This window comes from Pezoporus occidentalis, unplaced genomic scaffold (assembly GCF_034315485.1).
Source record: "Pezoporus occidentalis ecotype Australia unplaced genomic scaffold, CSIRO_AGI_Poc_V1 ctg202, whole genome shotgun sequence".
NCBI lineage: Eukaryota > Metazoa > Chordata > Aves > Psittaciformes > Psittacidae > Pezoporus > Pezoporus occidentalis.
The window spans coordinates 269,421-292,668 of record NW_026913879.1 but is presented as its reverse complement, the minus strand read 5'-3'; the positions used below and the strand labels follow the sequence as shown (position 1 = coordinate 292,668).

Sequence of the window (23,248 nt, the reverse complement as noted above, 5' to 3'; positions counted from 1 at the left end):
GATTGCTTGCATCAAATTACATGCTTTCAGTATCTAAAGGATTTTGTTTCCTTAAAGCAGTTACTGGATTACGCTGCCATACTCAGAGCTCCGGTAATCCTGCCAAAGACATTTGCAAAGTGCCTTCTCTTCTGCAAACCTCTTCACGTTCTCCCTCTGCATCCCTGCCTTCAAGACACAGATCATCTTTAACACTGTCCAGGCTTAAAGTGCCCCGTCGAACTCCAGTCATACCAACAGCAAATATAAAGCTCCCTCCCGGCCTTTTCAAGTGTACAGAATCCCAGGGCAGGATTTCAGCTAACGAAGAGCCTCAGCTACCGGTGAGACGAAGGGAGCAGCCAGCGAGGCGAACTGATCAAATCCACTCGGTGTACATTGCACAAGGGTCTGCCGTGGCCCACGCTCAGGAACTCTTGGATGACTACGAACCAACAGCGAAAGTCAAACGGAGGTTTTCGGACCCGTACTCTCACACTCCCTGTATAGAAAAGTGAAAGATGCTCTCTGGGCTTCTTTGAAGTCGACTGCAGCCTTGGCTTTAACCCTTTGGAGGCTGTGACCTTGTTTTGCATGGCTGCTGGGAAGGTGGCCTGGAAATAGACAGTACTGTGAGGGTTAAACAAGGTTGTTTCAAAAGAATACTCCTCACTTTTAAGTTAAAACCCTGCAGTGAAAGTAGAACCGGTGAGTAAAATACATGGGTTGAGTGTACAGCAAAAGTCCCTTGACTCTGCTGCCGTGCCTGTTTCCATTTGCCTTACGACGGACTCCAATGGGACCAACAGTGAGTGTGGGTCAGTGTGTGTTGCCTTGATTTTGTATGGTTTTATGACAACTTTCTGTGTGGTTTACAGAACTGTTCATGTTGTAATAGTCTTAACTGAGACCAAACTATATAAAAACGTTTATTAATACATTGCACTTTTAAAAGTACACGTGTTAGGTTATTGATGTCCGTCTCGACTGATGAACCATCTCTTCTGAAGGAGGCTCTGAAGTGCATCTGTGCAGCGCAGCCCCGGAGGGCAAGGTGCCACCATACAGAAAGTGTTTTGGCTCCACACCAGCCCTCCATGGCACTGCTGTGAAATCCATGCTCTGTCTACCCTGCTCCCTGTTGGCGTATGCCAGGAGCGTGTGCTTGAGCCCAGAAACCAACACTGGGAGGGGATCCTGCCCGTCTGCTGCGCTCTGGGGAGAACCCCCTGCAGCCCCGGTCCAGCTCTGGGGCAGCAGCACAAGAGGGACGTGGAGCTGTTGGAGTGAGGCCAGAGGAGGCCATGGAGCTGGAGCAGCTCTGCTCTGGAGCCAGGCAGAGAGAGCAGGGCTGGGGCAGCCTGGAGAAGGGAAGGCTCCTGGAGGGGAGACCTGAGAGCAGCTCCAGTGCCTGAAGGGGCTGCAGGAAACCTGGAGAGGGGCTTGGGACAAGGGCCTGTAGGGACAGGCCAAGGGGAATGGCTTGAACCTGCCAGAGGGGAGACTGAGATGAGCTCTGAGGCAGAAGCTCTTCCCTGTGAGGGTGCTGAGGCCCGCCCAGCGCTGCCCGTGCCCCGCCCCAAAATGGCGCCCGCCGCCTGGAAGAGGCCCTGAAGCCGCTTCCGGTAGCGGCAGTTCGCGATGGCGGCGACGCGGCTGGAGCTGAACCTGATGCGGCTCCTGAGCCGGTGCGAGGCGCTGGCGGCGGAGCGGCGGGACCCCGAGGAGTGGCGGCTGGAGAAGGTGAGGTGGGACCCGGCACGGGGCGGGGCGGGGGGGTCGGTTCGGCTCCTCGGAATAGACTGAGGCAGTGAGCGCTATGGAGGGATGAAAGCGCGGGCTCGCTCTCAGCCCTGGCAGCCCCTGTCAGGCAGAATGTTTCGCCTTAATGTCGTCGCTTAAAAGCTCTCTCCTTCCTCAGTATGTGGCTGCTCTTGAGGACATGCTCCGGGAGCTGAAGCAGCAGAGCAGGTGGGCCGCGTTCTGAACCGGTCGGGGAGGGGGAGGCTCTCTTGCGGGCTCGTTATTAAACCGCTTCTTTAAGAGCCACTTATAGGGGCTTTTCTTCCATTGATTTTATTGGGAAAGTAGCCTGGACGACAGGAAATCCTGATAACGTCGGGTTTTCATGTGACTGTTTTCATTGCTGATAGCAAGCCAGCCCCAGAGCTGCTGAATGAATACTCGCGCAAAGTGGACTTCCTGAAGGGGCTTTTAGAAGCTGAAAAATTGGTAAGATCAACTAGTTTGGCTTGTAAAAACCTGTCTTCTCTGTTTATGGTTACCCTGTTGCCTTTATTTTGCATTTCAAAGTAACTCTTAATAAAATCTTTGCAGGCAGTCCTTGTGAAAACGTGAATGAATAGGTTGGATTCAGCCTTTAGTTAGAAAGGAGCTGTGGTATGAAAGGAGAAACTTGCAAAGTACATCTTCCCTACCTCTGTCTCACCTCTTTGGTGTGCGATGCAGGGGCAGGTACTGCCCCTGAGGCCTGACCCCCGCTTTGGATGGTACCACGTGCATCAGGAAGGCTCTGGGGTGCCAACAAGCTGTGCTGCAGTTAGTGCAGGTCCAGGCTGAGCTCATTATGGGCCGCAGCTGAGAAGGGCTCCCCACATCCTTGTGGTCATCCCCCCCCCCCCGTTGGCTTCATCCTACAGAATGTGCTATTCATTGACTTCTCCTTGCTTCTTCCTATCGCAGCCTTCCTCAACTGAAAAGGCCCTGGCAAATCAGTTCCTGGCCCCTGGCCGCACCCCCACAACAACGAAAGAGAGAACCCCAGCTACCAAAACAGTTCACCTGCAAACAAAGGCTCGTTGCACAGGCAAAATGAGGAGTGAGCTGCTTGGTACAGTATGTTTGGGTGCTGCTGCTGCTTTAGAGCGTCTCTTGTTGCGTTCTGCTGCCTTTGGGGGCTGTGCCTGAGATGTGCCCCAGGCTGGGTGGGGAGTCGCCTTTTTCTGGTTTGGATAGTTTAAATGCTGGGCACAGGCACCATGCTAGGCCTGGAGGACTGTCCGTTATCACTGGCCCTTCATAATACTCTGTTTTGTTTCTCTTTTTGCCTCCGAGGACCCCTTGGCTATAGATGGTAAGTATAATCAGTTGTTTTCTCTAGCTTTAGTTAACCTGAGTCTTACAAGGAGGGAAAGAAGAGGGTCACATATTAGAGATTGGCCAAAATGTAGTTTTAATTTAGTGGCTTAATTCAAGATAGCAGATTTTAAAACCAGACTAAACTACAACCGCTGACAGATGAAAGCCCAAGTGTTGTTATTTCTGTAGTAGCAGGGCCTTGTACGAGCCCATTTTTCTGAAACTCATAAAGGAACAGACATTCTAATTATAGAATTAGCAAGGACAATTTGCCTTTATTGTAGCTGCTGTTCCATGTGATTTTAGGAGCTTAGAGTAGGTGTTGTTTGATTTCTCCTAAATACACAGCCACGTTATTCACGTAGGGAACTGGTAGGAATCAATTTGCAGTTTCCGTAGCTGCTGTTGCAGTGGTTGGAGCTAGGCCAACCTAACATGTCCTGAAAGGGAACACTGAGGCACATAGGCTTAAAGCAGGCCCTCAGGGATATGTTTCATCTGAGGTTTTTCTTCTTTCAACCCTGCTTTTGATGTTCTGCGTTGGCTTTTCCCTATGGACAGCAGGTGAGTATTTGAAATCCATGTTCCCTGGGGCAGAGGGCCAAGTAGGGTTTGGACACTGGAAAATCCCTTACAGAAAATTTGTTTCTTCAGCCTGTGATTGCATGGGACTTTATAACATGCTAAAACACGAATTTCTTTTTCTATTTTCTCCAGATTCTGAGGAGTTAAACATAAGGAAGCGGAAGTAAGTCAGAATTCCTCATTCCTGATGCTCAGTGTTTCGGGAACTGCTTTCCCAATGACCTTTAAATCCCAGATGTGCTTCCATTTGGGTGCTGCCGGTAGAAACCAACAAATAATGACTGCAGCTGATCTGACTGCTCTTGTTGTCAGAGTTGCAGAGTCTGGGGACACTTGGACATCAACCCTCAAGGAAGTCTAAATCCCAATTCTTTCCCCTTATGTTCTTGCAGAGGGCTTGTGTCTGATGAGAAGCAGTCCGCAGTGGAGCTGGATGCTATGTTACAGCATCATCAGGACATGCAGGAGAAATTAGCTGAAGAAATGCTGAGTTTGGCTCGTAGTCTCAAAAACAACACTCTGGCTGCACAGAACGTGATAAAACAAGATAACCAGGTAGGGCATGTGCAAGGGCTAACCCAAAGGTTAAGTGCTAATATGTTAAATACTCTACCTATAACTTGATGAGAGGGGGGGAGACTTGGAGACAGTACCTGTCTGCTTCTGTAGTGGAGATGAACCTTTCCTCTGCTGGAAGAAATAGTGGTCAGAACTTTCACATCTGGGTTTGAAAACATTTGTTCTCTTGCTCCACAGACACTCTCTCATTCTTTGAGGATGGCAGACCAGAACTTTGAGAAGCTGAAGGATGAATCTGACCGCCTGGAACAGCACGCAAAGAAATCAGTCAACTGGCTCTTATGGATAATGTTAATTGTAGTTTGCTTTATTTTCATCGGCATGATTCTCTTCATTAGGATTTTCCCCAAACTAAAATGACTATTACTGTTTTTACTTAAAACAGCAGTTGGAAATCTCTGTTGCTATGATAACTGTCAGCAGTCAATGTCCTTGCCACCTACCCTGTCCTCAGAGAGCCTCTGCATGGCCTACCCTTGCATCTCTTTCTTGTTCAATTACTGGATTTGGGGAAGGGTTTTGTGGGGAGGGCTTTCTACACTTGGGTACTTGGTTATTTTTTGTTACCTTGTGAATATTGTTGCCTATTCAGGGGATAACTGGGATAAAGATGGCAATTTATGGTGAGCTGTTAATGAGTTCTTTAGTGGATCCATATGGTCCTGCTTGTAATGTGGCTGTAGCAAGTGGTACAGCTCCTAAAAGGCATTTACTCAGTCAAATATAAGGAACAACTGAAGTCGCAGAACTTTTCCTGTCTTTACAGCTTTCTGTACTGAACTAGGACATTGCTGCCAACAGGGTATTTAACCACACTTTGTGGAGACACAGCTGTAGGGGGTAGAAAGAGAATGCTGCCGGATTTAGAGTATCAATAGGTAACACAAATTCTCAGGCTCACCTTTTTCCCAGGTGGGTATCTGGGACTTTGAACTTTGCAGTCTTCTGCAGTTTAAATCTTCTGCAGTTTAAACTTAATGTAGAAGGGCTGAAGTTGCTTGCTGTTGCAATCTTTGCTTCCCTTTTTGTTTGCACAAATGGTAACTCATTGCTTTGACCAGAGCAAGCCAGGCTGGGTGTGCAGGCACTTCGGTTTTCCACACGAGGGTGCTGTCCCCATTGGCAAAGGCCGATGTTCTAAAATAAGGGATGTTTTTTAAAGTACCTAAAATCCTAATTATTTCATGGAACAACTAAAAGCCTGATATTTAAGGGACTGAGTCTTTCTTTGTTTCAGATCCTTTTGGGTATCTTGGTACATACCCAAAAAACCTTATCTTTTATGGCTGTGGGAGTGAGGGGCAGTATTCAGCAGTCACAGATCAAAACATGATTTATACAACAGAGGACAGGCATGGTTCAGGGCTCTTCAACAAGGCTTTATATTCTGAGATGGGGTTTTACAGGCTTGTGCTGTTGAGACAGTATTGGGGGTCCTGCTCCAGCTCATGGGGAATGGTTACCCCTGGTGAAGCTCTTCCTGCTGTGCTCTTAGTAACTACACCAGTATCTTGATAGAAAGGTTGGACCAGATGATCCTTGAGGTCTCTTCCAACCTGCAGGTCTATGATTCTGTGCTTTGATGCTGCAGGGCAGTGTGCTGGTAACTGTCTAAAGGGGGCATACAGAAAATCTGGGGGAGGATTTCTTACAAGTGCCTGTAGGGACAGGACAAAGGGAATGGCTTTAACCTGCCAGAGGGGAGACTGAGGTGAGCTCTTAAGCAGAAGCTCTTCTCTGTGAGGGTCCTGAGGAGCTGGCACAGGGTGCCCAGAGAAGCTGTGGCTGCCCCATCCATGGCAGTGTTCAAGGCCAGGCTGGATGGGGCTTTGAGCAGCCTGCTCCAGTGGAAGGTGTCTAAGCAGCTATAAGCAACTATAGTCACTGATATATCTGCCACAACACCAACCTGTTTGTGTCAGCCGGGCTATTGGAGCAGAAACTGTGTTTTCAAGCCATCACTCTGCTGTGAGCTTGATTGTGTAATGCTGGATTGGAAAGGAAGGTGGGGACTGAAACATATAAGCAAGAAAATTCAAACGAGTCACTGTATTTGTTTTCAAATTAACCTTTCCAGCCACACAGGTATTTATAACCATGCTTATTATAACTGTGCTGACTAACAGCTTTAGAAAAGTCTGGAAATAAAGAGCTGAGGGACAGTGTTTTAGTAAGATGAGAGAACAGTCTTAAGTGCTCCAGGAAAGCATTATTGCACACTGGCAAACAATAATAGTACACATGACCTGTCCTCCTGAGGCTTGAAAGCAAGAATGATGGGGTAGGATTTTTTCTGGCCTATGTAAGGCAGGAGGATGGAATACATCATCTTAAGGAGATTCTTACTTCTTTTCTGGCCTTAACCTCCACGCAGCTGTGCTGCAGGGATTCCAGAGCTGTGGTCCACAGGATTAGCTCTTGCTCCTTGTTTTGACTGAACTAGTAAGTAGCACTTTAACAGCTTTTCCATGTAAAGAGCAGCTGCCATTTGCTGAAGGACCCATTTTTTTTTCCCCTTCTTTTTCTCCACTTGTGAAGAAAACCCCGGGTTAAACTAAAGCCATTTGTTGTTGGCAGAAGGTGAAATGAGGAGCTGCAGGGATGGGTTCCGGCATTACCCACTCAGGTGGTCACAGGCTGTTCTATGTCCCGCTTGATGCATGATGTTTGCATTTTAGAGTGTGTGTACGCATTCATACATGTACTTAAATGTGGTGTTATACAAGAGATAGAGCACGTGCTCAGGCATGGAAATAGCTGAGTTCTTATAAAGAGCTTTAGCAGAGTAGTGGTGGTACGAGAAGAGGGTACAGGCACAAGGAAAGGGGGGAAGCATGCAGAAGAGGGGAAGGAGCAGAAGCTGGTTCAGCGGAGCAGGGGCAGGATTGCAGCAGGAGCCAGAACTGATCTAATTCAGCATGTCCCTGCCCATTGGAGGGGCTGGAACGAAATGACCTCTGAAGGTCCCTTCCAACCCCAACCATTCTGTGGTTCTTTCTCATGAAGATTCACCTCCTTTGCGGTTTTATTTGCAGTCGTGAAAGGTTCCTATAAAGTAACCATCACCACTTCATTCTTACTTTAGCACCGGCTAAAGGGCTGTATTACCTTGCAGTGACAGAAGAGAAAATCAGGTCTTTGGGGATGTTCTGTGTGGGCTCCATCCCAGTTAGTGCTGCCGTGTCAGCTTTGTCACCTCACACGGCCTAGCATGGGCTGTACCTTCCAGCTCTCCCTGGCACCGTTCAAGGCCAGGTGCGATGGGGCACCCCGTTAGTGGAGGTGTAAGCTCCCTTCCAGCCCGCTCCGTGTTCGTACCCTCTGGGGGCAGGTGCCTGTTCCGCTGCGGGCGCACCCCCTGTGAGCTCCGTCACCTGCCCGCTGCCTCCCTCCTGAGGGCTCGGACAGGCTCCGGCTCACCACAACCCGCCCGCCTCCAGCAGGCCCGGGGGTGCCCCGCTTGAGGGAGGCCCCGCCGCGGGGCCCTCAGCGCTGCCCCACCCGCAGCCAGGCCGCCCTCAGCCGGGGGGCGCGGGCGGGAAGGGGGCGGAGAGGCCAGGCCAGGCCCGGCCGGCGCCAGCGGGGAGCGGAGCGGAGCGGAGCAGAGCCCGGGCCGGCCCCGCCCCGCGGCCGCCGCCTCCTCGCTCCGCCCGGGGCGCGCAGAGGCCGGGCAGGGCGCGGAGCTCCGCGGAGATCGGGTCGGTGCCGCCCCGGCGGGGGAGGCTGGAGGTGAGCGGGTGAAGTAGCGGAGGGAAGGGAGGGGATGGCGGGGCCGAGGGGTCCCGCTCGGCCTGCGGGAACCGCGCTGGGAAGGGGGGGCCGGGGGCCGGCTCCTCATGGAGGTCCCGCGCCGGGACTGAGGGAAGGGCTGCGAGGAGCCGGCTCCCGCCTGGCCGGCCCGGCGGGGAAGGGGCCGGGTGGGCTCTTGGGGGAGCCTCGAGGGGAAGGAAACCCTTTCGTGCTCTGGTACGGAACGGAGCGCAGAGGGAAGGGTTCCGTCGGGCTGCCTTTGGGCGCAGGAAGGTCAGGGCAGGCGCCCGACAGCGGCGGTACTTAGGGGAAGCCGCTCTGTCCTCCTGAGGTACCTTTTAGCGGAGGCTTCAATACTTCGCCCTTAACCCTTCGCATGAAGAACTTGGGGGAAGGTTTTCCTGCTGGCAACAAAACCAGTTGCCAGGATGGGGAAGCCGTGAGGCTGAAGGAAAACGCGTTTAATAGTTCAACAACGGGTTTGTGTCGCGGTCGCAGTTCAGGTGGCACGAGGATAAATCAAAAGTCGTTGTCTAACGTTAAAGGTGCCAGAAAACCAAGCGCTCGATGGCAGATTGCACTTCTGGAATCGTTGGAAGCCAGGCGGGATGCTGGGTTTTAAGAAGAGTAAGAATAAAATCAGGGGTCAGACACCGATGCTCTGGGAAGTCAGGCACCTGGATTTTAGTTAGCCGGGCTTGGAAATGCTGGCTTAATCTACACCATTTATCAGCACTTAAAGGCAATTCCTTGTTTTTCAAGTGTAATGCGAAGTGTTTGAGGTCACTTTTGCAGGAGTCGGGCTGAGGGTGCATTAGAGAGGACAGATACGGTGATGTTTATCCTCTAAAAGATGGACCAGTCTTCTCCTGTGGCCAACAGGGACGACTGGTTCCGAGATGTGAGGCTGTGCTGGCGATTGATGCATTTCCGAGCTCAGGTTTATCAACATAGGAGGCTTAGTGAGACAGAAACGTACGGAGGAGCTTTCCCCCATTTCTATGTGGGGGTTTTGTGTTTGTTATTTAAAGGGAAAAGCTGCTGTGTTGTTAACCGGAGGCTCTGGAAGGTAACAGGCTTTGTGAGAGATGCTTGTGTTCAGAGCAGCGAAGGAGCTGGCGACATTGGAAAGTGCGTCTGGTGTTAAGCCCACTGCTTTTTACCTGCTGAGCGAGGAGTCCCTGTTAGCGTGTGCAAACGGTGAAATTCCCATAAAGCGTGGATTTTCACGAAGCTCATTCCCTTCTCGTGTTAGAGTTACACTAGGGGATAAAGCAGAAAGTGGCCATTTCCCAGGCTGATAGCATTCCCGGCAGGAAGGAGAGCAAATGCACACAGCGAGAAGTGGATATTACATCGCCCTCCTGTTACAGACCACCTGAGTCTGCAGAACCTGGGTTGATTTGTACAGTGTCACCCAGGGGATTCAGAGACTCTGCTTCCCTGTTCACGTGTGGCAAAGACTGGATTCCTGCTGCTAACTCCCCAGGCTGTGCTTGAGGAGCTAGTGCTCCTTTCAGCTCTGATTGAAACACAGCGGTCTCTGTTACCATGTTCTTAGTGCCTGGGGAGACCCTTCCCCACCAAGAGAGACAAGTGGTGTTGCTTATGGATGTGTCAGTTCTCTGCTTTTACCTCCCAAGTTTACCTCGGGACATGGACCTGTCCAAGCTCTGAGGCCCTGAAGTTATGTACTCCTGCAGACATCATCACAGGTTTCAAAGGGCAGGTTTTTACATGCACTCTTTTGGGCAGAATAAAGGAAGGCTCCTTTTTAAAATGTCCCCACTTGAGGGAGTCCCTTTTCCCTTCATGGAGTCACCAGCTGGTTGTAAGACATTTATTATTGTGGTTTCAAAGGCTTTTCTGACATCCTTCTGAGTGCAGAACTGAAATGGTGTCTGGTCTGAAGGAGAGCCTGAGCTCTGAAGAGTCAGGATCATGGCAACAGCCAATTTTTTATAGAGCCAGCAGTGTCAGTAAACACCAAAACACCCATATCGATCATTCCTGCAGCTGAGAATCTTCCTGAAAGGCAGCTGATGAGGATCTCTTGACAAGGGCCTGTAAGGACAGGACAAGGGGGAATGACTTTAACCTGCCAGAGGGGAGACTGAGATGAGCTCTGAGGCAGAAGCTCTTCCCTGTGAGGGTGCTGAGGCGCTGGCACAGGGTGTCCAGAGCAGCTGTGGCTGCCCCATCCCTGGCAGTGTTCAAGGCCAGGTTGGACACAGGAGCTTGGAGCAAGCTGCTCTAGTGGAAGGGGTCCCTGCCCATGGCAGGGGTTGGAGCTGGTGGAGCTTTAAGGTCCCTTCCAACCCAGACCACTCTGGGATTCTGTCATTCTTTGTGATGTGATACTAAGGGTCGCTGCAATTTCATTGCATATGTACATTCAGAAAATGCCTGGGGCTGCATGTATAATATATTTAGGGTTAACTTTGTGTTTTGTTTTCAGGCTCCTTTTGCAGAAGCCAGTAAAGACTTGAAGCTATGAATCTGGATATTTCCAGGTATGCTGTAGCAGTTGGACACTCGGTGCTCAGTGGAGGGGTTTTCTGCAACAGAACGGTTTGATGAGCATGAGCTGTCTTTCTGCAGCCACTTGTGCTTTTCTCTTTTACCTTGCAGTGAGCCTGCACAAATGATTTTGAAGGCAGGTTGTGAATTGCATTGAGGAGCCAGCAGGGAGTAAAACGAACCCCAAGTCAAAGAAAAGAAGCTGCAAAGTTTAAGTCTTTTTTTCAGGCTGATTCTCTGTGAAACCTTATACATTCTTGTGTTGAGTAGGGGGGGTGCTGGCAGTGAAGTGGGAGTGATGGCCAGGAAGGGGTGGAGGCCAAGCTCTAGTCTTTGATGGCAGTGTTGGTTTACACTGGCTCTGTGTTATAAGGAACACGTCTCAGCAGGGGAGTCCTTTCACACTGGAAAGAGCAGTGGTTTCATTTGAAGGATTGTAGTGGATCTCTCCACCCATTGATAGACTCTTAAAGGAAACACATCTGTTTCTTCCCTTGCTGTGGTCACTGGTGCTCTGGTCTTTGCATCCTTGTGCAGCGGGTTATAAAGCCCTGGTATATACAGTGCAGGTTCTGGTTTTGTCAGAAGATCAGTTCCAGGAGCCAGCCCAGACTGATATCTGGTGCAATGCTACCTTGAAGGGCTGAAGTGTGCAAAGTGTTGCTTTCCACCAGTTGCATCCTTGGTGTGAAAGGACTAAGAGCTCCTCTCCCATGTAGGTTGGACAGGGCTTAGAGCAGCCTGCTCTAGTGGAAGGTGTCTGTGCCAGTGGCAGGGGGTTGGAACTGGAGGAGCTTTAAGGTCCCTTCAACCCAAACCAGTCTGTGAGTCTATGAAGTTCTTCAAGTACTTTGCTGTGGAGGTTGTTGCACAGATGGCCACGCACACAGGTATGACATGTGTGACATGGTCTTCCAGCCCCACAAGTGCCAAGGCTTTGAATCAAAATACATAAGGCAAAAAAGCCTTTAAAGAGACAAACTGCAGGCTGTGCTTAGGTTATGTTTTTGTAGCAAGTGGTGGTATTTTCACTCCTGGGGCACTATCAGAGCTTTTGGGGCAGCTGCTTCCTTGTTGTTCATCTGTCTTTGTCATATATATAAGAAAGGTCACCTCCTTCTAGAGGATTTGAGATGTTATGTCAAAATGTGTGTGTCATGTTTTCTGTTCAGAGATGATGCTCAGGTAAAAGCACAGAGGCAGAACTCCCAAAATCGTAATTTCTGTGTGATTTTTCTCGTCAAGTTATTTGTGGTCAACTGAAGCAGAGGGAAAGTGATCCTTGGTATCTTGTGTTTTAAAAATAACCCCTGAGCTCAGCCAGCATGAACCAGGGCTGGGAGGTTCTGACTTTGTGAGGGGGATCCAAATGGCTGTGGCTGTCACTCTGGCCCGTGCTCCGGGCTGAAGCTGCTGCAGGTCTGATTGTCTCAGCTCAGGCAGGGCCAAACAGCTGCCTGCAGTGCAGAGGGATTAATCCATGGACTGGAGAGAGATTGGCCCAGCGTGGACCAAATGTGGTGCAGGAGCGATTGTGAAGATGCCCCAGTGTACATCACATCCAGAGACCACCCCATAACGCCAGAGGTGCTGGGTAAAAACCATGGTGTGGTTGCAGCCTTCCGTATCCTGACAAATAACATACTGCCCCATCGTGATTTATTTATGTAAGGGGTAAAGCACACTTGGAGACAGGTTCTTTTGATGTTAGATAATATTTCAGCAAAGAAGAGGACAGTGCCTGCTGAAAGAACTTGTTACGTTCTGCTTTATAAGCTCTCCATGTTTGCCAAGCCCTGCTCCCGCGGGTCCTGACAGTATTACAGGGCTTTCAAGTTATCTTTCTAATCAAGACTAATTCACGTCCAGATTTGTTTTTAAATCATCTTCATCATCTGATAGACCGCATTTCTCATTAAGCAGTAACGATTGTGAAAAGTGAGTCACAATTCTTTTAATGTTGGAGAAAGGCACAGCTTTCTATTGGTTGCTGTTTCTTTCTCAATGCTTTTGAATGTGTTTTGCATTTGTGGTATAGTTGGGAGCGCAGATGTCATTCTCAGATAAGGTTTTGTGTTTTGCAATTAAAAATGATGAAAACGTGCTAGTTTGGGGCGGGGGGGGGAAGCATCATTTAAAAAAAACTTAATTAAATTCCTTTTTTTTTATTTTCTCCAAGCTTTGGAACAGGCTGGGGAGTTTGTGGGAACAAATACCTGGGAAACTGATGGAAGTGGTGATACTGAGATTCACAGCCGGCTCATACAGAGTAATTAAAGCCTGTGTGTTTCCTGCAGGAGGGACGAGAACGAGGACTGTGAGAAGTCCTGCTCTGCATCGTGTAGGTGTAGTCAGCTGTAGTACAGGATGCCTCCCTCCACTTCCCAAATGCATCCCAACTGATCAAGAATTTTCCTAATCTTCGTTGGCATTCAGGATGATCTGATTCCACTTTGATGTTTTATCTTTGCTAAATCTGGGGCAGAGAAGTCACAGGCATCTGTCCCTTTGTCTCGTTTGTCACAACTGAAATGCTGCGAGGGCTGGAGCAGCTCTGCTCTGGAGCCAGGCTGAGAGAGCTGGGCTGGGTCAGCCTGGAGAAGAGAAAGCTCCTGAAGGGGAGACCTTAGAGCAGCTCCAGTGCCTAAAGGGGCTGCAGGAAACCTGGAGAGGGGCTTGGGACAAGGGCCTGTAGGGACAGGCCAAGGGGAATGGCTTGAACCTGCCCGAGGGGAGACTGAGATGAGCTCTTAGGCAGAAGCTCTTCCCTGGGAGGGTGCTGAGGTGCTGGCACAGGGTGCCCAGAGAAGCTGTGGCTGCCCCATCCCTGGCAGTGTTCAAGGCCAGGTTGCACACAGGGGCTTGGAGCAAGCTGCTCCAGTGGAAGGGGTCCCTGCCTGTGGCAGGGGTTGGGTTTGGATGAGCTTTAAGGTCCCTTCCAACCCAAATCAGTCTAGGATTCTATGAAAACTGAAGGAGAAGGTCTCACTGGGGCTGCCTGACTCTTGCTGTGTTTGGTACAGATGAATTCAGAGAAAGAAGACATGGGCAGTTCAGGTAGAAGTAAGCTCCTTGATTTCTTTCTGTGGTTTTCCATCCTGAATTAGCTGGCTGTGGCCTGAGACCAGTCACTTCATTTTCTTCCTCAGTTAAATCATGTGATAACAGCCAGGCTACAGCAAGACTGGAGGAAATAGCAGGCATTAGAAGAGAGAATGAAGGAAAATACCCAGAGAAATTGTTGAGTAGCTCATCTGGATTTTCTAGGTGCCTCCTTCTTGCATTTTACATTTGTACTGTCGCATGGTACACATGTAGCTCTGGGACTGTGTGTCTTTATTTGGTGGAGATGTTCTAGCTGGTACTTCAGATGCCTTGGTTGCCTTACTTGGACACTAGTCATGGCTGATGTACTCCCTAACATTTCAGGAGGGTAGGCTTTGCCTTGTTCTGGTGGGATCTCATGGGAGAGTGGTGGGCAAAGGGGCCCAGCCACTTGGTTGATCTTCCAGGGCAGGCTCGCCTAAGCACAAGTGTCATCCATCCCAACATGCAAGAAGGCAAACAGAAACGGTAGGAGGCCAGCAGAGATGAACATGGACTTGTTAGCTGAGCTCAATCACAGAATGGAAGTATCAGGAAGGTGGAAGTGGGGGTAGATGGTCAGGAGGATGTCTGTCTCTAGAAGAATGGAGATAGGAAAACCACACCTTAGCTGGGGTGAGGGATGTGAAGGGCAAACAGAAGGGCTCCTGTTGAAAGTACACTGGCAGTAAGAGGGAGGATAAGAGAACTCGGGTCTGCTGCTCTGACTACCTTCTGACCAGGGACATGGTGAAGCCAGAAAGCACTCGGGGCCTTTTCTTGTTTTTAACTGGTTAAACCAGTACTTGTTTTTTCCTGGGCAAACCCAGGGAGCTGTGCTCATCCCCCTCAGTGAGGGATGATGGAATGAGTCGAGCTGTCACATTTGCATCCTGATGTGGATGGGTGACATCAGCCTGGCACCTGCGCTCTGGGTCAGACGGGGCAGCCTGCTTGGGAGTCAGCCACTCGCAGGCAGAGCAACCCAGCAGCAAAGGGACTGCCAAGCAGGGCACAAGGTATGGAAGTTCGTATCTTATGGTGGCTAAGGAAGTTGGTCACTGCAGAGCTAGGTAAGCAAGACTGCCTGCTCGCTGGGCTTTTGTTTGCAGCTTCTAACATTTGTTTGGGCATTTTATGCTCTTTCTGGGACAAAGATCTCTCAAAAGAGGGTGTGTATGAAAACTTGCCTTGGAACAGAGAAGCACATGTCCAGCATGCACCAAAGGAGGTAGGGTTAATGTTGAATGAAAAGCTGGGAAGTGTAGGAAGCAAGGCAGAGCAAGCCAGCTCTTAGAGGGCTAAAAGATGTTTTCTTAGGCAGAGGGTTTTGGAGGTGAATTTTACCTTTCTGCTTTTCAAGTTAGCAGTGAAGAATCAAGCTTCTGTTGGACTGGTGGTGGAAGTAAGCAAATGGTGAGAAGTTCCTTGAAACAGTTAAAGAACAGCAAACTGAATTGATGCAGGGGTGGGCAGCAGACATGAAATAGATCACTAGGAAATGTCAGCTGGTAGATCTAGGTGAGGTGAACGTCTGAAAGCCAGGAAGTTGAAGTTAACTGGTCATTGCAAGAGAGATGAGAAAGCTGGGGACCAGAAGAGAAATAAAGTAGAATTAGCTGCAGGTAAAGAGAGATTCGTACCCAAGGTTCATACCAGAATCCATCCATGTCTTTGGGGATGCTGCATCACTTATGGCCAGAGCAAAGAGACTTCTAGTCATCTCCAAAAGACGTTCAAAGAAATGGAGGTGGGTTTGTAGGGAAGTTATTTGGACAGAGTGAGGAGAAGGCATGCCATGAGAGTGATGGTCAATGGGTGATTCATGGACTGGAACTATAGGGAAAGTGGTGTGGGTTTGGGTTTGGTGCTGGTTTGGTTTGGTTGTTTGCCATGGGAGGACATTCTTAGAGAGGCATTTTTCTTGGTGAATGAGTTTCAGCTGTGGCCTTTGGACATTGTTCAGGGAGAATTGACCAGAGCAGGACTGGAATACAGTGGCTGTTCCAATTGGAAATAGCAGGGAACCATTATAAATATAATAGAATCATAGAATAGTTTGGGTTGGAAGGGACCTTCAAAAGCTATCTAGTCTAACCCTCCTGCAATGAGCAGGGACATCTTCAACTAGATCAGGTTGTTCAGAACCAGAGGACTTTGTTTCTTGACCCCAGCTTCTTCTAAGACAGATAGGACAAGCCTCTCTGTTGTGCTTTCCAGCACATCAAGATCTGGGTGGCTTTGTGGGTTTTCATTATCTCAACCCTAGCCCCATGACAAATATAAAGCAACTTGAATGGAACAGCAGTGTGGCTGCTTCCACATCAGCTAAGCGTTTCCCCCATGGCAGCACTGTGCTGCTGGTGGTTAATCCTGGGAAACTGGCTTTACCAGGAAGTCTTTAGCAGGAGTACCTGTGCTGGTTCTGGCAGCAATGTCCTTAGTATGATGCTGCGCTTAAGCTAAATAAGACTTGGCAGACCTAAGCTTGGCCCAGAGCCACTTGGAGCTGTTTGTGCCTGTGGCATTGTTCACCCACAAGCCTCTATAATCCACCTGCAGACAATGGACCAGCTCTGGTATCCTCCAGAACTGGAAGCCTTCATAATCAGACTAAGAGGAATTGAAATAGCATGGTGGGCTAAGTTCTGTATCTGGGGACTAACAGCAGAGCTTTGTATTAAAAACGTGGGTGTTAATGCTAGTCACTCCTCTCATTCAAATTCTTTATTGGGGTTATTATGTACCTACCAGAGGGCTTAGGAACAGCTTTCTAGTATGAACAATTGATGCAGAAACACCACTAATACAGCTTGCTACCCCTAATGAGAGGATCATTGTTGCTTGTCATAGCAAACAGCTGAAAGTGGCCCAATGAAGTCCTGGATGTCCCTAAAATAAACAGCTTTCTGAGGCAGAAAGGATGAGGAAAGAACTTGGGGAGTGCTGTGCTGGAATTTGGAGGGAAGTTGGCTGTTCTGTGCTATGGGGTTGAGAATCCCTACAGCAAAGACCAAAATTACCATCACAAGCTGCTCTAGTGGAAGGTGTCCCTGCCCATGGCGGGGGTTGGAACTGGAGGAGCTTTAAGGCCCCTTTCAACCCAAACCACTCTGTGAGTCTAAACTGCAGGGTAGGTACCTACACCAGGTCATCATAAAAGTGAGAGGGTGATTATCCAGTTTGCCACAAAGACTCGTCAGTCTTCTCTCTCTTTTTTCTCCACCCTTATCTCTAATATTCGCCTATGTAAATGTACATGAGTATTCATGTGCCTATATTTTAATGTTTAGTTTGGGAATTGGTTCTCTAAGTGCATCAGCAGAATAACTCTGACCATGTCAGCACAGTTACATTTTCTGGCTAAACCTGCCTAGCCATTTTCCCTGTGAGACAAGGAGTGAGCTTTCTAGCTAGACACTGTGCTTTGAAAATGAGCTTGGACATAAATCTCTCCCTAAGAGGCTTCAGTACCACTTCCTGTCTGTGGCTCGGGGTTCAGGAAGCCCTTCAGTGCTGCTCTTTGCTGCAGTGTGCAGATGCTGCAGGTGCATTCCTGCTGGCCACCACGGAAATTCCTGCTTTCCTTGGAGCAGCTCACTGCAGCCTGTCAGCGGAGACCTTTGTAACGCTAAGGATTCAGATAAAACCCCCAAGTTTAAGAACAAAGGAAAGGCAAGTATGAACAGAGTAAGTATGTGGATAGGGCTGCTGGGCTGCACCAAGTCCAATTGTTTCAATACCTTTTAGCTTTGTCATAGAATCATGGAATGGTTTGGGCTGGAAGGGACCCCCTGCCAGACAGGGACACCTTTGACTAGACCAGGTTGCTCCAAGCCCTGTCCAAGCTGGCCTTGAGCACTGTGTGAACTCCTAATGCTGATGTGTTTGGTGTCAGGTAGGGGAACTTGTCCGTGAGAGGCTCTGTTACACTTGCATTCAGTGCTGGAGGGCTTGGTGCTGTGTATTATTACAAAGCTCCAACCAGTAACACAGGATGCTCTGTAAGGCATAAAGAACTTTGGAGAAAGAAAGGGGCCTGCTGATGCTTTCCTGTGGGTGCTCAAAGGACATTTTAAACACACCATTGTCTTCAGCTTTCCAGCTGCCTCCACTTGGGAACTTGGCCTGTGGGAACTGCAGAAGGTAACTTCTGCCCTTACTGTACAAAGCTATCTCTGTACTTTCATCATGTGTAAAGATAGCTGCAGACATAAGGAAGCCTTCCAGGAAGGTGATCCTGGCTATATATAGTTTGCACATGAGAGTATATTAGATAATGGCTGTTTACTTCCTTAGCACTTTCAGTCTAAGAGTATTTCCCCTAAGCAAATTGGAAGACTTGCTTTGTATCCTCCCCACAGAGAGCCCTCGGCAGAGTTCAGCTTTACCAAGCATGCGTTGCAGCTTTTTGTGCTGCTGCCAGATGTCTCGTGTTCTGGAGGGGGAGACTCCTTGGTTGTGTAATTGCAAAGCTTGCTATTGTGGCAGCTTTCCCTAACCTGCCTGCTGCCTTTGCACTGGCAGAGAACCCTGCACTACTGACCACATGGCTCCTGCAGAGCTGAAGCAGGGGGGAGATGCAGTTCTAGGCATTCCTGATGCTTTTCCTAACTAGAGCCGAGGTTGGTGTCTTTCATGCCTTGTAAAGCTCTTTGTAATTCAGACACCTTGCTTAGGGAGCTGACTTCTCCAAGCTGATATCCAGTACGTATCTGAAGAGCATGAGCTGTTCTGCACCGCTGTCGCCTGTAGTGCTGGTGTGTTGAATTCATTGGAGGATAAGCCCATACTTGCACCGTTTACTTGGACATAGATACTTTCTGCACTGCAACTGTAGAGTTTGTGTTCACATGGTCTATAGGTGATCTGAGGACATCCTGTAAGCATGGTTCACAGGCTCTGAGGTTGAGCACAGCAGCCAGGCTGTTAGGCAGTTCTCCTGGCAGAAAACGGACCAGGGCTTGGGCCTCCACTAGGTGAGATGCTTTGTGATATTCAGGTCAGACACTTGCTATCTCAATTACATGCATTATCTGAATTACATGCTTTTCCCCTTTGTTTTGTAAGGTAGCGTTTCATGTGTGCTGTTCAGATGAACTCAATGGCATCTCATTCCCATGTTTCCTCTTTCCTCATTCTATGCCTGCCCAAAGCTTGTTTGACTTCTGTTCAGAGCTTGTGTTTGGGATATTTGTTGGTATCAGCTAGAATGAGCAGCCTCTGTTGGAGGGTGGTGCAGTTCATATTTGTGTATGGGGTAGAATTATCTCACAACAGTTATTTTCATGTTGAATTCTTTGTTACACCCATTCCACTGCCTTTTATGCTGCTCTGATCAGGTATGTAAATCCCACCTTCAGGCATGGTCTTTGAAACTGCATTGCAAATCCAGCTTACCACGTAGCACAAAAATTCTTACCTGGAAGTATTTTCCTTAATCATGTCAAGGAAAATAGGGATCTTTTCTTCTTTTTTCAAAGGTGAAGTTTCAGAATAACATTAGTTATAATGCATGCACACGTACACAAGGTGGAATTGCAGTTGTAGAATCCCAGCCTGGTTTGGGTTGGATGGGACCTTCAAGCTGATCCAGTTCCAACCCCTGCCACAGGCAGGAGCACCTTCCACTGGAGCAGCTTGCTCCAATCCCCTGTGTCCAACCTGGCCTTGAACACTGCCAGGGATGGGGCAGCCACAGTGTATAAATAGAAACAAATACAAAAGTTCAAAGACTAAAACACACGGATATGTGCATATGAAAGAACAACTGGCAGCCAGCCCTGGAGTAGACTTGCTGCATCCTCCTGATACCAAGCTGTCAGTCTCTACAAAGGAAGCTGTCAACTGAAGGAGCTGCAGTATTCAACTGAAAACCTCCAGATACACCTTGCTGAGAATGACCCTGTTGAAGTCTGAGGCATCTCTCTCCATTTTAGCCCTTTTTTGGTTCTGTGCCAGGAGTCAACGAGCACCTGATAAAAAATCTGGGAGCAGGTTCTCAGTTCTTTGGGCCCTGGTGCAATCCACACCTCTTCTGCTTTCACAGCCAGATGCAAGCTCAGCGAGGGTGTAATCCTTCCTGGCTTCAGTGGCTTGTGCTGACAGGTTTGCTGGGTGCACAGCTGCCCTCAGTTCATTCTGCTCTCTCTTCCTTCCAGGATGGCACGCTCTCTGTACGAGTGGCTCTGGCACCATGAGTTCTGGCTGCCCCCAGGAATCACCTGGGAGGACATGCAGGAGTCTGAAGATGTCCATTACCCTCAGCCTCGTGATGTCCTGCTCAGTATCCCTTTTGCTTTAATCTTGGTTGTCGTTCGCCGTGTCTTTGAAAGGTAAGCTCTTTAGTGCTCTTTATGGATTTTTAGGGTTAATGCTGGCAGTTCAGGTCCAAAAGCTGACTTCAGTGCCTGGGCCAGTGTGTGACTGAAGGGATCCACAGAAATTCCAGCTCATAAAGTCTGCTGAGGGACATTTTTCAGCTCTTCCTTTCCAGCCATGTGCACTGGCTAACGAAGTGTGTTGAACATAGAACACAAAACCTACCTTAAGGTCTGATTATGAGCCATGTGAATTAAACCAGGTAGGCCCTAAATGAACTTTATACTTGTGTTTTAGAAGGCAGACAAGCTGTTTTGTGTTTTGTTGCATATTAGTGGCAGTTTCTGGGTCTAGTGCAGTGGGAATCATATTTAGACTACCCAAATACAGTTAAGTCTCCTTTATCGCGGGTAATGGGGACCTGGGGTATCACACCTGACAGACAAGCCTCAGTACGATGCCTTAGATTAGGCTGAGTCATTTGACCTCAGGATCAGCCACACAAATGTGTGCATGTCACAGACCACTGCTCTGGGTTCAGGAGTGTCATTCCCTTGGCAGAGCCATGTAAAGACATTTGTAGCTGCTTCTTTCTTTCCAGAACCATGTCAGTGTTTTGCATATTACTTCTCAGCACAGAAAATTTGGGGGGTATGGCAAAGAAATCCTGCAGGGTTCATTGACTCAGAGTTTCATAAGGATCCTGAGCTGGTGCTGTTGGCTTTATGCAGTTGAGTCCATAGTTTGCATGGTGTCTGCCACTCAATATGATTTGCTGGTGGGTAACTGAGATTTACCATAGTGTCAGCCATTGTCAAGACTACAGAGTTAAGTCCCCTTTCATGACCCTGAATACTCTTCAGAGTGGTTCTCGCTGGACTGAAAAATCCCTATTCCTTGCTGCTGATGGAAGAGGTAATCTTCTGAAATAGTTTAGTCAAATCTACAGTGGTTTGAAGCTTAGAAAAAGGCAAAAAAAGACAATTGAAATGTCATCTGTTTAAAAAGGAAGATGACAGATGGAAGCACACCTCTGCAGGTTAGGAAGATGTTTCCCCTGCAGATTGGGAAAGTTGGTGGAAGCTGAAATGATTCAGAGCTCTGTTGTGATGAAAATGTTTTTAATGAAAACCCCAGTTATAGCCAGGATTTGTCTGTAAACACAGAGACGTCAGTGATGCTTTAAATAATCATTTGACGCTGATGCAAAATTGGAATCCAGATCTCCTTTGTAAACAATACGTTTAGTGTTCATTCCAGGAATTCCACAGAGTTCACCGTGCGCTTTCCCAAGGACAGAGGTGGCTTGGGTACCTCCACTGATGTGGGAGCCAGGGTGCTGGAGGGTAACCATTAAGACACAAGTGACTCCCGGTTTTATCTTGCTGGTCCACAAGACAGGGCTGGATCCCGGAGTCCTTCAGGTACTCACTGTCCGTCAGTGCCTTGGACAGTGGAGATTAATCCCTGTGTCCTGCATTGACCAGGACTCTCCAGTTCTAGGCTCCCCAGTACAAGACAGGAACAGGAAGAAGAAGGAGAGCAACTATTCTTAGTGGTGTCCAGCAGCAGGAGGAGAAGGAATGGACACAAACAGAAATGTGTGATGCTCCAGCTGAACATATGGAAATGTATTACTACTTTGAGGGTGGTCAGACATTGGAACAGGTTCCCCAGAGGAGGAATGGTGTCTCCATCTGTGGAGATACTCAAAACCCAGCTGGAAACAGCCCTCTACAGCCTGCTGGAGCTGAGCCTGCTTGAGCAGCAGGGTTGGGCTGGGTGATCTCCAGAGGTCCCTTTCAGCATCGATTCTGTGCTTCTGTGACTCTGATCCTTTATCCCTCTTTCTTTTGCCACACTGCTGCCAGTCAATCTAAATGTCTTTTCCGTCTGCTTTAAGATGCTTGCGGCCAGGTTCAAAGATCTTTTTGCTTTCCCATCCAGGCGATGCCTCAGCTGGCAGAGTTTCCCCAGGCCTGGTACTACTTATTAATTTTAAAGCTGTTTTGATTCACAAACTTCATTAAATAAAAGCTTCTTGTCACACCCTTAGAAAAAGATAGTATCGCAGGCCCAGGAAGCCTGTAATCATGCCAGTACCTTACCAATGCAAATTACAAGCCAGTATTCTGAGCTGTGTTCTTGTTTGTCCTAACTCTTCTGCAGGCATTTATTTCAGCATGGCATCTTCTCATTCTCAATCATTACTGTGTCATGTGCAGTTCATCCTGGAGAAGAAAGCTTCCCCTGGTGAATGGGAGGTATGAACCAGGTCCTCTGTTGCTCCGTTACCTCGTGTGCACAGTGACAGTATCCCTCTTTAAAACAACCTGCACAAAGGGTTGAGAATTGCACACTGAAGGGATGTGTGTGTTATTTCTGCTTCTCCGTGTAAACGCCCTTGGCTCTGTGGCTTTGTACATCTGGTCTGTAGGACAAAATGAGTGTATGTAACCAGCATACAAGTTTGGGTTTGGTGGTTTTAGCTTGGCCTCTGGCAGTTTATTCTGCCCTCACCTATTTTACATGCAACTGTGCAGGGATGCAAAGCATTTTGTTTTCTCTAGAGGCACTCTGTGTTCCTGCTTGTACCTGCTCTGGGCTTTCAGAAACACTGTAATGTGTTCATGTCATTCATCTGTGTTAGAACTCCAGGAAAATACTAAAAGGAGGAGAAGCCCAGAGGGTTTTCTGCAATCCTTCATTCAGCAGCTGCATGAACCACTGTGTTTAGCCAATGGATCCATCTTCCTTGTTTGGAGATTAAACCTGGGAAGGACCCCGCTTCCTCAAGCATGGATTTCCTTCTCCTTGGCATCTGCTGGCTGAACTGGGATGAACTGACATCCTTTTAAGATGAGACTGACATCCTTTTAAGAACCATTTATGCTGTGGATTAGGTGGTGGCTGTGGGAAGAGGGCATGCGATAGCTGGGTGGGGCCTGGGAGAGCTGAGGACGTGGGTGCAGCCCTTGGGGAGAAGAACACTTGGGTGAAGCAACTCTTCTGGGAGGCTGTTTGCTCTTGGGAAGGTGCAGAATGGGGGCATTCAGTGCTGGAGAGCAGAAACCTTCCTACCTCTGCAGTGCCTCTGATCTTTGCCATGACCCTGAAGCAGGGGAGTCGGTGATGATGTCCTGACAAAAGAGGGGGCCTGGAATTTGGGAACCTCTCCTCTTCCTTTGGTGTTTCCAGATGTTTGTGAGTAGGTGATACATCCTGCACCCATGATTTGGAGGCTGGTTTTAGGCACCTGTATACCTTAGCAGAACTTCACCCTGCTTCTCTTCTATAATGTTTGAGGTCCTTTTGTTTAACAACCAAATTC

The 23,248-nt window shown here is 48.6% G+C and overlaps 3 protein-coding genes across 13 annotated transcripts in view; all 3 read left to right on the top strand.

The window, feature by feature from the left end:
* Window positions 1–933, top strand: part of MYO9B (myosin IXB) — a 42,096-nt gene extending 41,163 nt beyond the window's left edge. For 5 of the 8 annotated variants that reach the window (XM_062618648.1, XM_062618651.1, XM_062618653.1 and 2 more), the window contains one exon: window positions 58–933. In XM_062618648.1, the coding sequence (XP_062474632.1) occupies window positions 58–497 (440 nt within the window). In that variant the 3' untranslated portion in view covers window positions 498–933. The remainder of the gene's footprint in view (window positions 1–57) is intronic. The other 3 variants (XM_062618650.1, XM_062618654.1, XM_062618655.1) reach the window with 3 other exon arrangements.
* Window positions 934–1,532: 599 nt separating this feature from the next.
* Window positions 1,533–4,990, top strand: USE1 (unconventional SNARE in the ER 1). 2 transcript variants are annotated; one of them, XM_062618645.1, is made up of 8 exons: window positions 1,533–1,722; window positions 1,901–1,950; window positions 2,133–2,211; window positions 2,683–2,835; window positions 3,055–3,073; window positions 3,796–3,826; window positions 4,056–4,218; window positions 4,420–4,990. In XM_062618645.1, the coding sequence occupies exons 1-8, from the start codon at window positions 1,621–1,623 to the stop codon at window positions 4,600–4,602; spliced, it is 780 nt and encodes a 259-aa protein (XP_062474629.1). In that variant the 5' UTR covers window positions 1,533–1,620; the 3' UTR covers window positions 4,603–4,990. The 2 variants fall into 2 exon arrangements, with proteins under 2 accessions (XP_062474629.1, XP_062474630.1); XM_062618646.1 differs by lacking the exon at window positions 3,055–3,073 and having other exon boundaries at window positions 2,683–2,830.
* A 2,852-nt stretch (window positions 4,991–7,842) lies between these two features.
* The window catches only part of CERS4 (ceramide synthase 4), a 28,284-nt gene continuing 12,878 nt past the window's right edge, over window positions 7,843–23,248 (top strand). The window contains exons 1-3 of one of the 3 annotated variants that reach the window (XM_062618673.1): window positions 7,910–7,971; window positions 10,451–10,505; window positions 19,758–19,931. In XM_062618673.1, the coding sequence (XP_062474657.1) occupies window positions 10,486–10,505; window positions 19,758–19,931 (194 nt within the window). In that variant the 5' untranslated portion in view covers window positions 7,910–7,971; window positions 10,451–10,485. Of the gene's footprint in view, window positions 7,972–10,450; window positions 10,506–12,829; window positions 12,854–19,757; window positions 19,932–23,248 lie in introns of those variants that run through there. The other 2 variants (XM_062618675.1, XM_062618674.1) reach the window with 2 other exon arrangements.

Bases quoted from the DNA above. Each gene is read 5' to 3' on its own strand.
- USE1 (XM_062618645.1), top strand. From the start codon at position 1,621: ATGGCGGCGACGCGGCTGGAGCTGAACCTGATGCGGCTCCTGAGCCGG. The intron at 1,951-2,132 runs GTGGGCCGCGTT...CATTGCTGATAG, and splicing joins GAGCTGAAGCAGCAGAGCAG to CAAGCCAGCCCCAGAGCTGC. The intron at 3,827-4,055 runs GTAAGTCAGAAT...ATGTTCTTGCAG, and splicing joins TTAAACATAAGGAAGCGGAA to AGGGCTTGTGTCTGATGAGA.